Raw genomic sequence first — 12500 nt, 5'->3', positions numbered from 1 at the left:
ACCATCAGTCACCATTTAAATGCCATCAAACACCAAAAAACGCTATTGTTCCCCATCAAACACCGGTTGACACTGGAGACTCCTTCACTGCTCATCTTTAACGTGTTTATGTTGGTGACGTTACTACAGGAATGATGATGTCAGAGCTGCGGTTATAGAACATTAATCAACGCTTTCTGACCAATCAGATTTGGAGAATTCTGTAATTATATAGATATATTGAGAGCTGTAATTTTCCACAGTATGTTAATGTATTTAGACACTGTATGGAATATAAAACCAGGACTACACTCTATCATTTAAATATATCATGATATTTTATTTTTATTTATCTTTTATTGAATTGATCTTTTATGTTTGTTTGTTTTTTGTGTAGCTGAGCGCAAACCTCCTCTGTTCAACATGAATGCTATGAGTGCCTTATATCACATTGCTCAGAATGATTCGCCCACGCTGCAGTCCAATGACTGGTGAGTGAGTGTACACGCGTATACACACACACACACACACACACACACGTACACACACACATATATACACACGCGTATACACACACACACACACACACACACATACATACACACACACATACACACACACGCACACACACACATATATACACACACATACACACACACGTACACACACGCGTATACACACACACACACACACACACACACACATATACACACACACACACACATATACACACACACACACACACACACATATATACATACACACACATACACACACACATGCGTACACACACACACACACACACACACACACACACACGCGTATACACACACACACACACACACATATACACACACACACACATGCGTACACACACATGCGTACACACACACACGTGTACACACACATACACACACACACACGCACGTACCCACACACACACACACACGCGCGTATATACACACACACGTATACACACCACACGTACACACACACACACACATGTATACACATACGTATACACACACACGCATGCGTATACACACACGTGTGTATACACACACACGTATACACACCACACACACACGTATACACATACGTATACATACACACACATGTATCCACACACACGTATACACACCAAGTACACACACGTATATACACACACAAACACACCCCTGCATGTACACACAAGCACACAGTTCTGCCCATTACATCAAAATTTTAATTCTACATAGGGAACACAATGAATCATGGGTAGTATAATTTAAGTTTCAGCCTACTCTTCCTGATACATGTTCAAAATTGGTAATATTTTAAATCAAACTTGATTTTGTGTGTGTGTTTGTGTGTGTGTGTGTGTGTGTGTGTGTGTGTATGTGAATGTTTATTGGTTTTTGGGTGCAGGTCGGATGCGTTCAGGAGCTTTGTGGATTACTGCCTACAAAAATTACCTCAGGACAGACCCCCTTCAGCTGATCTCCTGCGAGTGAGCGCACACACACACAATACACACACAGCACGCACGCACTCACACACACACACACACCACACACAGGTGTGAGTAACTTGCTCAATATTGAACGTTAAAGCAAGTCGCCTACACTCTCTCACTTCCTCCTCACCATATCATTTGCAGCTTCCTGCTCTGACAGTGTGCTTCTTACTCATCTGTCCTCGCTGACTCACTGGAACACACACGCACACACACACACACACACACGCATGCGATCCACCCACAGAACATAGTGATGCCTATGTTATCCACTCATTTCCTGTAGCAGTGGGATCTGTGGAAAGTCAATACAACTGTGTGTGTTTTCTTGAATGTGTACATCTGATACACTTCCAGTCTCGCTCTCTGACACAGATGAGAAACGTAGGAGGAAGCTCTCACGCTTTCGCTATGTCAAACCGTCGCTGTACGCCTCATGATCCATTTTTAACTCCTAGCTGCATGTGCCAACGTAAACATTTCTGGGTCTGCAGTAAAGTGATTCCTGTTGCAGAAATCTGGCAGTTATGCTACGAGAACAACACGGTTATGATGTAATGTAGCGGAAGGGGGTTTGGTCATGATGGGATTTTCTCGGAAAGGGGTTCGTTTAGGACGGAACGTTCTCCGGAGAGGGGTTTCGGTTATGACGTAATGTTTGGGAACGGGGTTTGCTGACGACGTAATGTAGTCGAGGGAGGGGGGGGGCGTCTATGACGTAACGTCACACGACAGGTTTTGGTTGTAAAGTATTCCACCCCTCTCTGTCCGTCTCTCTCTTTTTACTACTACCCTAAGCCACACACACACACACACACACACACACACACACACACACACACACACCCTCCACCCACCCCTTTGACCCCTCCAAGCTCTTTATAAAGAGACTAGTTCCATAATCATCTGGAGTTCGGCATCTAGAACTATTCCCACGTTGAGATTTAGGACGAATCGTGTCAAACACACGGCTCTCAAATCGTAATCTGACCCCTCGCTTCATAATTCAAGACCCCCTGCGATGTGTTGGGATCGGGAATCTACTGTGGCCGAGAAGTACAAAACACATCAACAAGTCCGAAAACACGACGACAATTCGGACAACCCGGAAACGGTAGGTATAGTTTGTGATCGGGAAACGAGACACCTGTCACTCAAGGTATACAGGTATGGAATCTTATGTGTAACGTGTAAAGTTCTTTGTTTAAATATAAGAAAATAACAGAATTGATCCACAGTAAGGACGATACATTTCGTACACGTTTACACACACGTTCCAACTTTTCCCTGCGGCAGACCGTTGATCTCCATGTATACCTTGAGTGACAGGTGTCTCGTCCGATGATCGGTAAGTTTCCCGATCACAAACTATACCTACCTTTACTAGATTGTCTGAATTGTCCTCGTGTTTTCAGATTTGTTCATTTGTTTTCGGATTTGTTAATGTGTTTCGCACTTCTCGGCCATCGTAGGAATCCCCAGTTTTTAAATTTTTTTCGTGACGTGACGTTACATGACGTGACATACGGCTAAGTACGGTGACCCATACTCAGAATTCGTTCTTTAACCCATCCAAAGTGCACACACACACACCGTGAACACACACCCGGAGCAGTGGGCAGCCATTTATGCTGCGGTGCCTGGGGAGCAGTTGGGGGGTTCGGTGCCTTGCTCAAGGGCACCTTAGTCGTGGCCGGCCCGAGACTCGAACCCACAACCTTCGGATTACGAGTCAGACTCTCTAACCATTAGGCCACGACTTGCCCCAAAATAGATAATCCGTTAGATTAGTTTTATCGTAGATATCCGATTGGAACAGCTGACGCGCTCGATGGACAACCTGGAGGCCGATAGACCTCTTGGCCATTATCCTGGCTGTCGGTGCCTGCTGTCAAAGCTGCTTCCTTACCGGTCTACTGGGTTTTGGCTCATGGTTTTTGCCCTAAGTCGTTTTGCATGTAGCGACGCGTCATCCTCCTGCTCGTCTGAATCGTCGCTCTGTATATTACAGGATACATAAAAACGCATTTCGAACATGTATGTAATTTGACAGTCGATGGATATTTCAATAAAATGCTTTAATATATTAAACCTTTTCTCTTTACGCCGTCTCCGTACCTTCTCTTAGTCCGTACGGAAAGCTGATCGTGGTTCTCTTGTTTTTCAGCATGATTTTGTTCGTCGCGATCGACCGCCTCGGGTCCTGGTGGACCTCATCCAGAGGACGAAGGACGCCGTGCGGGAGCTGGACAACCTGCAGTACCGCAAGATGAAGAAGATGCTCTACCAGGAGAAACAAAACAGTGCTATGGGAGAGTCTCTGGAGGAGGAGGAGGTAGGCGAAGAACCAACCGTTAATCGACTTGTTTAGATGCCTTTATTATGTTCAGGAAGTGATCTGATGGAAAAAGAAGAACCTTCTATGAACTATCTAGCAATCCTACATACTGTAGGGACTTAAGCGTACATACATATAGCAAATAGTCTTTTTAGATTTGATTCGATTCTCGTGAGAGACGCAGCTTCCAGTCCGAGTCTCACTGGTACAGACCTCAGTGCTGTGCTACTAAAGCTCATGGCATGACCCCCCTGTACCAGGAGCTACCTGCAAACATGGCGTTTTTTTTACATGGTAGGTATTAAAGAGGTGTTAAAATATCACATTCTGAGGCTTGAGGTTTCTGAGAAGTTTAAGCAGCACTTTGTTTGGTAACAGAGCGAGAACACATTGGACCCGATTATCGGGAATTACCGCAGATCGTTGCCGAGCGGAGCAGGAGCACGTCTGAACCCTTAAACCCTCACGCCACACGTCTTCTTCATACCTCAGGTCTCTTACGAATGCCGCTACTTCACGCGGCTCACGTGTTTGTCGCGTGAAGCGAGTTACGGATGCACACGCTGATATGTTGTGAAGCGAGTTAGTGTTCGAAGATGTTGGTGTATGAGGATAAGTGTTGGGGAGTGTTGATGTTCAGAAAGCCGGGGTTGGCTGGTGAGTATTGGGGTTTAATGGAGAAGGTTGGTGTTTGATGATGAATGGTGGAGAATGTTGATGTGCAAGGAATAACACCGGTGTTGCGTAATGAGGGTTTGATGGTGAATGATGGTGTTTGATGGTGTTTGATGGAGAATAATATGGAATTATTGTGTTTGTTGAGAGATGATCGTGAACGTCAGTGTTCGGTGATGAAAGTTGGTGTTTGATGGTAGTTTAATGGTGATTAATGGAGGATGTTGGAGTCTAATGGAGAACGATGGCGAATGTTGGTGTTGGGTCATGAATTATGGTGTTAAATGGAGAATGTTGGTGTCTGATGACGCACGATGGTGTTTGACGATCGACAGTGGTGTTCTGTGGTGAACGATGGTGTTGGTAATTTAATGGTGATTAATGGAGAATGTTGAGCTTTGATGTAGAATCTTGGAGTCTAATGGAGAATGTTGGGGTCTAATGGAGAACGATGGCGAATGTTGGTGTTGGATCATGAATTATGGTGTTAGATGGAGAATGCTGATGACACTGCGATGGATGATACTTACAGTGTTTACTGATAAAGGTGGTGTTTGTTGGAGAATGATACTGAGTGTTGGGGTCTGAAGAGAAAAGATAGTGGTGAATATTAGTGTTCAGTGATGAAAGTTGGTGTTTGTTGGTGAGTGTTGGCAGTTTAATTGTGATTAATGGAGGATGTTGAGGTTTGATGTTGGGAGTCTGATGGAGAATGTTGGCGAATTATGGTGTTAGATGGAGAATGTTGGCGAATGTTGGTGTTAGATGGAGAATGTTGGTGTTAGATGGAGAATGTTGGTGTCTGATGGAGAATGTTGGTGTCTGATGGAGAATGATGGTGAATTATGGTGTTAGATGGGGAATGTTGGTGTCTGATGGAGAATGATGGCGAATTATGGTGTTAGATGGAGAATGATGGTGAATTATGGTGTTAGATGGGGAATGTTGGTGTCTGATGGAGAATGATGGCGAATTATGGTGTTAGATGGAGAATGTAGGTGTCTGATGGAGAATGATGGCGAATTATGGTGTCTGATGGAGAATGATGGCGAATTATGGTGTTAGATGGAGAATGTTGGTGTCTGATGGAGAATGATGGCGAATTATGGTGTCTGATGGAGAATGATGGCGAATTATGGTGTTAGATGGAGAATGTAGGTGTCTGATGGAGAATGATGGCGAATTATGGTGTCTGATGGAGAATGTTGGTGTCTGATGGAGAATGATGGCGAATTATGGTGTCTGATGGAGAATGTTGGTGTCTGATGGAGAATGATGGCGAATTATGGTGTTAGATGGAGAATGTAGGTGTCTGATGGAGAATGATGGCGAATTATGGTGTTAGATGGAGAATGTAGGTGTCTGATGGAGAATGATGGCAAATTATGGTGTCTGATGGAGAATGTTGGTGTCTGATGGAGAATGATGGCGAATTATGGTGTTAGATGGAGAATGTTGGTGTCTGATGGAGAATGATGGCGAATTATGGTGTTAGATGAAGAATGTTGGCGTCCGATGGAGAATGATGGCGAATGTTGGTATCTGATTGAGAATGATGGCGAATTATGGTGTTAGATGGAGAATGTAGGTGTCTGATGGAGAATGATGGCGAATTATGGTGTTAGATGGAGAATGTTGGTGTCTGATGGAGAATGATGGCGAATGTTGGTGTTAGATGGAGAATGTTGGTGTCTGATGGAGAATGATGGCGAATTATGGTGTCTGATGGAGAATGTTGTTGTCTGATGGAGAATGATGGCGAATTATGGTGTTAGATGGAGAATGATGGCGAATTATGGTGTTAGATGGAGAATGTTAGTGTCTGATGGAGAATGATGGCGAATGTTGGTGTTAGATGGAGAATGTTGGTGTCTGATGGAGAATGATGGCGAATTATGGTGTCTGATGGAGAATGTTGTTGTCTGATGGAGAATGATGGCGAATTATGGTGTTAGATGGAGAATGTTGGTGTCTGATGGAGAATGATGGCGAATTATGGTGTCTGATGGAGAATGTTGTTGTCTGATGGAGAATGATGGCAAATTATGGTGTTAGATGGAGAATGTAAGTGTCTGATGAAGAATGATGGCGAATGTTGGTGTTAGATGGAGAATGTAGGTGTCTGACACTGCGATGGTGTTTGACGATCGACAGTGGTGTTCTGTGGTGAACTATGGTGTTTGATCCGTACAGTGTTTACTGATAAAGGTGGTGTTTGTTGGAGAATGATACTGAGTGTTGGGGTCTGATGAGAGATGATAATGGTGAATATTAGTGTTCAGTGATGAAAGTTGGTGTTTGACGGTAAATAATGAACGTTTGTGTTGATGCCTGAAGATGAACGCATTTCATCATGATGTATTTAGTGACGAATGGGGAAGTCATGGCTTAATGGTTAGAGAGTCTGACTCCTAACCCTAAGGTTGTGGGTTTGAGTCTCAGGCCGGCAATACCACGACTGAGGTGCCCTTGAGCTCGGCGTTTGACCCGACGAGTGTAGGTGTCTAACGGTAAATAACGAATGATGGCGTACGTCCGAGAACGTCTGTGTTTTGAAACTAAACGTTTGTCATCCTGAACCTAGTTTTAATCTTTCTGTGAGCTTTAATTGTTGTTGTTGTTTATCAACGTCCTTCCGGATAAAATACCGAAGCGGTGTAATGGTGTTATCGCATCGACCGTTTCAGGATCGTGAACTAATTAAAGCCTAATAGCTTTTAATAACGGGACGTTTCCCTCTAATGGACGACAGGAGCGAGCCGCTCTGGCCTTTCTCTTCACTCTCGCTACAGATTCACATTACACTCTTATTATCTTTAATCTCTGCTGTTCAGATCTGAGCGCACCGCCGCGGTCGGGTCAGACGCGTGTAGCGGCTGTAATCGAATCGTTCCGTAAAGGTTCGGAGCGATTTACACTGAATGTGAGACAGATATTTAAAAGGTCAGAGTAATCGTTCTACCCGTTTATGGTTCAGTCGCTCCATCCGGGAAGGATTTATTCGCTCTGATGCCACGTGTTAAAGCAAAAACCTCAGTGACGTCTCACATCGAATCTCAGCACCTTCTTTCTCTTATACTATATCTCTTTTTCCCCCCTTTTTCTCTCTCTCTGTTTCTTTCTCATCTTTTGGTGGCCTGTTCTGTCTTTATTTCTCCTGAATTTGCTTTCTTTCGCTCCTTTTTTTTTCCCTTTTGGTCTGCGTTCGAATTGTCTTATTTATTTATTTATTTATTTATTTATTTATTTATTTATTTTAATAAATTAATTCCTTTTTTTTCTATTCCTTTTATCCTTCCTGTTTACTTTCTTTGCCACCTCGTTCCATCGCCCATCCCTCTTTCTCCCGTCTCGCTCGTCTCCTTCTTTCTCTCGCTCGCTTTCTTCCCACTCTTATCTCACAATCTGCTCCTTTTACATTTACAGCATTTAGCAGACACTCGTTTTTATTTCAGTTTATATACACCCGAGCAATTGAGGGTTAAGGGCCTTGCTCAGGGACCCAGCAGTGGCAACTTGGTGGACCTGGGATTCGAACCAATGACCTACCGATCTTCTTCTTTTATATCGTATGCCATCTGAAATCATTTTTGTATTTATTGTTGTCCTCTTTTGCCCCCTGTCTCTCCTTTGCCTTTATCTTTCTTTCTTTATTGCTTATTGCACTACCTCACTGTCTCTGTCTCTTTGTGTGTGTGTGTGTGTGTGTGTGTGTGTGTGTGTGTGTGTGTGTGTGTGTGTGTGTGTGTGTGTGTGTGTACAGGATGGAGATCAGGGCTGTAAGGCGAACAGTGTTGGCAGTAATCACTCCGTGCCCAGTACGTCCATCAGTACAGGCAGTCAGAGCAGCAGCATCAACAGCCTGCAGGAGTGTAACGATGACCCCTGCTCTGAGATGCCACTACCACCACACGAGTATGAGAGTACGCTCGAGTCTTCCACACACCACAAAAAGGTCTCCTCACACACACACACACACACACACACACACACACACACACACATCATCTTAAACTCTCTTGTGAATAACAAATGGCAGGTTTCATCATGCTACATCGTGACTCTTTCAGAAACCGTCACAGATTTACATATTATTTAAATATGTAAATCCGTTTGTGTCAAGGCCGTCGTTCGCATATTGGACTCCGATTGGCTGCAGCGTTTTCTGCTGTAATAAAACTTGCATATTGAAATAGTCTGTCGCACTCGAATTATAATCTCCGCCGAGATTTCGCGCACTCGACTTGACAAACGCACATGCACGCATACCTCAGTACCGAATACTTCTCTTAAATAAAAAGTAATAACGATTGAAGAGAGAGAAGGTTAAAGAACGGTTGTACAAATATTTCCTTCCGCTGAATACGGCATGGGCGTGGCTTTCTCATGGGCGGGACACTGTAGCACATAATTACTCAGGCATGCCATGAAAAGGACAACATACACACACACACACACACACACACACAAAAGCCCTGCCCTTTCTTCTAATGGCAGGTGTGTGTGCACAGGTGGGAGCGGAAATACCAGGTGGAAGAAACGTTATGCGTAAGATGTACAAACACCAGTTTATTACGTTATTTCGCCGTCTTCAAAGCCCTCACGTATCGTCGATTGATTTCTTTCTTTTTTTTAAATCAAAATCACTAGCTGACCTTTTCACACAGTTCAGGATACAGTATAATAGAATTAATAAGAACTTTTCCATAAAAAAAAGCAGCAAAAGTATTAAAAAACAACAACAAAACAAACGAAAATTAATAAATTAATATGGGGGCACGGTGGCTTAGTGGTTAGCACGTTCGCCTCACACCTCCAGGGTTGGGGGTTCGATTCCCGCCTCCGCCTTGTGTGTGTGGAGTTTGCATGTTCTCCCCGTGCCTCGGGGGTTTCCTCCGGGTACTCCGGTTTCCTCCCCCGGTCCAAAGACATGCATGGTAGGTTGATTGGCATCTCTGGAAAATTGTCCGTAGTGTGTGAGTGTGTGAGTGAATGAGAGTGTGTGTGTGTGTGTGCCCTGTGATGGGTTGGCACTCCATCCAGGGTGTATCCTGCCTCGATGCCCGATGACGCCTGAGATAGGCACAGGCTCCCCGTGACCCGAGAAGTTCGGACAATCGGTAGAAAATTTATTAATTAAGTGTTTAGAATTCAGGCATATGTTCATGGGAATGATTTACAAATTTTTAAGAAAAGAAAGAAAGAAATGCACAAACTGTTAGTTTATAATAATCGTGACCGACAAATAATTAACGATTATTTCCGAGCGCGACACGTCTCCTAATCGACGATTCAGAACGATATTTCTATAACGAGTGAACTTCTCTTTCTAATCCACATCTAACGTTAATGCATCGATACTACAAATAGTTTAAACACCATAAATACTTTATACTTTTAAGTTTAGAATCTGTAGTATTTTTTATATCACTTGTGGATTTAAAACGATAAGGAAATTCTTAAACCGGTCGTTCAAGACAAAAGAAAACATGAATAATTGAAAACATGAAAAATATCGATTCAGTTGTTTATTAGTAATAATATGCTAATAAAAGTATTCGTTAAAACCGCATTGGGGGAAGAAAAAGAAAAACAAATGATAAAAACTGAACTGTTAATTTATAAATGATGTAATAATGCAGGTATAATAATGTTATAATGATACACACCGTCATCACTTCAAATAAAATTGATGCTCTCAAATCTCTAAAATTCTGGCCAGGTTTCTAACACAGTAAAATAATGTTAAGTACTGAAACGTAGTACATCGGGGCTGGATGAACATATCTGATGTTTATTTTTAAATAATTGACAAACATCTGATATTTAATTTTGTGAAGTCCTTCAAATTTCCCTTTTCTGTTTGTTTGCTTATTTATTTATTTATTTATTTATTTATTTATTTATTTATTTATTTAGAAAAATGTTAGTTAAAAAAAATTAAAAGAAGCAAGAAAATACATTAATCTTATTTTATAGACACTAAATAATATATATATATATATATTTTTTAGTATGTAGAGAATTTTATTTTCACATCAAGCATCCTGTATATTTTTATTTGTTCCCTGTTGTTGTTTTTCTGTAAACTAGATAAGCAGCAGTATGTTTGTTTTTTGTGTGTTCAGGATCATCCGTATATCCGTGATGAAGGTGGTCACCACTCTGACATTCGACCTTCACCATCAGATCGCGCTCAGGCTCATAATTATAAAAACCGTGAACGATTCGCTACCATCAAGTCCGCATCACTGGTGAGTACAAACACTTACATCACGGCTGCTTTTACGGCTGTCTCCTCCCTTCTCTTTTTCTCCTGTCTGCATTTAAATTTAAGGTCTTTTTTTTTTTTTTTTTTTTTTACCCGGTTGATGATTGCATTGCATTTTGCAATCCATTTTATAGATATTAAGTTGAAGGATTATAATAATATTAGTAATAATAATAATAATAATAATAATAATTAATTAATTAATTAATTAATTAATTAACAAATAAATAATAATAATAAGAATAGGTAATGGGTATAATACATAAAATAAAAAAGAATAAATAATACATAATAGTAAATAAATAATAATATTAATAATAATAATAGTAGTAATAATAATAATAATAATAAGTATTATTAGTGTAATTATAATAAATAACAATAGTAATTAATAATAATAATAATAATAATAATAATAATAACAATAAAGGCATCAGCTGAGATTAAAGGTAGTCAGAGGTTTAGTTAATTAAGCAATAAACGAGTTATAACGTGTTTAAAGTCGCTCACTTTTATGTACTAAAACTTTTAAAAACATTAGGGTCAGAACCTTTGATGCTTTATAATGACACGAAGAAAATCCCCACCGCGCGCGCACGCACACGCGCGCGCTTGTGTCTGTTGTCAAGGCAACGGTTTACGGTCAATAGGCCGCGCGCGCGATTGTTCATCAGCAATCATTACGGCATTGAAACACAAAAGCAGCTTCTGTTTACTTTCATCTCTGTGCGGCTTTACAAAGCCGAGCGTGTTTCTGTTTAAAACACACACACACACACAAACACACACACACACACACACTACACACACAAACACACACACACAAACACACACACACTACACACACACAAACACACACACACTACACACACACACACTATACACGCACAAACTACACACACACACGCACACACTACACACACACACGCACACACTACACACACACACACACACACACACGCACACACACACACGCACACACCACACACACACTACACACACACCGGACAGGTCAGGATGCATGCTGTAAACATCCCAGATCACTTGTCACTCCCAATGTGTGATTTTCTCAGTTACACATTGTTGTAACGCTCGTGTTTGGGATCAATGGAAGGCATGATAATCGATCCCAGAGCCCTCGGTCTATGAGGTGATGTCACCTGTTTCAGCGCTGAGGTTTAGTGGTGCGTGAGCGCCCTCTACAGGCAGACACACGCACTGCGGCTGTCTGACAACACAGACTCATTTATCATCAATTACACAAGTGGTCTGTGCTCGAACATTATCCGTGAAGATAACTTCATCTCCTGCAGCAGACTTGGGATCTTTATATACATCATTTTAACACAGAGAGAGAGAGAGAGAGAGAGAGAGAGAGACACGGTTTCTTTGTTAGGATCTTTTTGTTTCCTCTTGTGTTCACTGGACTGTGGGTTTTCTTTGTTTGTGGATAGAGGAGAGAGGATGAGGAGAGAGGATGGGGAAAGGATAGAGAGAGGATAGAGAAGAGAGAGGATAGAGAAGAGAGGATGGAGCAGGGAGAGGATGGGTGAGAGAGGATAGCGGAGAGAGTGGATGGAGGAGAGAGGATAGAGAAGAGAGAATGGAGGAGAGGATGGAGGAGAGAGAGAGGAGAGAGAGGCGAGAGTACATAGAGGAGAGATGAGAGAAGATGGAGAGAGGATAGAGGAGGGCTATAAAGCGCAGGATGCAGAGGGAAAAGTGACATCAGATTGTTTTCC

The 12500-nt window shown here is 42.0% G+C and overlaps 1 protein-coding gene across 4 annotated transcripts in view; it reads left to right on the top strand.

Moving 5' to 3' along the window:
• taok3a (TAO kinase 3a) overlaps positions 1-12500 on the top strand; it is a 57991-nt gene that overhangs the window by 32553 nt on the left and 12938 nt on the right. For all 4 annotated transcript variants that reach the window (XM_047818994.1, XM_047818993.1, XM_047818995.1 and 1 more), the window contains 5 exons: positions 377-470; positions 1387-1468; positions 3642-3809; positions 8251-8442; positions 10616-10741. In XM_047818994.1, the coding sequence (XP_047674950.1) occupies positions 377-470; positions 1387-1468; positions 3642-3809; positions 8251-8442; positions 10616-10741 (662 nt within the window). The remainder of the gene's footprint in view (positions 1-376; positions 471-1386; positions 1469-3641; positions 3810-8250; positions 8443-10615; positions 10742-12500) is intronic.

The sequence above is a fragment of the Tachysurus fulvidraco genome, chromosome 9 (assembly GCF_022655615.1).
Source record: "Tachysurus fulvidraco isolate hzauxx_2018 chromosome 9, HZAU_PFXX_2.0, whole genome shotgun sequence".
In the NCBI taxonomy this organism is placed as follows: Eukaryota; Metazoa; Chordata; class Actinopteri; order Siluriformes; family Bagridae; genus Tachysurus; species Tachysurus fulvidraco.
The sequence above is the reverse complement of the archived record's forward strand: the minus strand, read 5'-3'. Positions and strand labels throughout refer to the sequence as shown.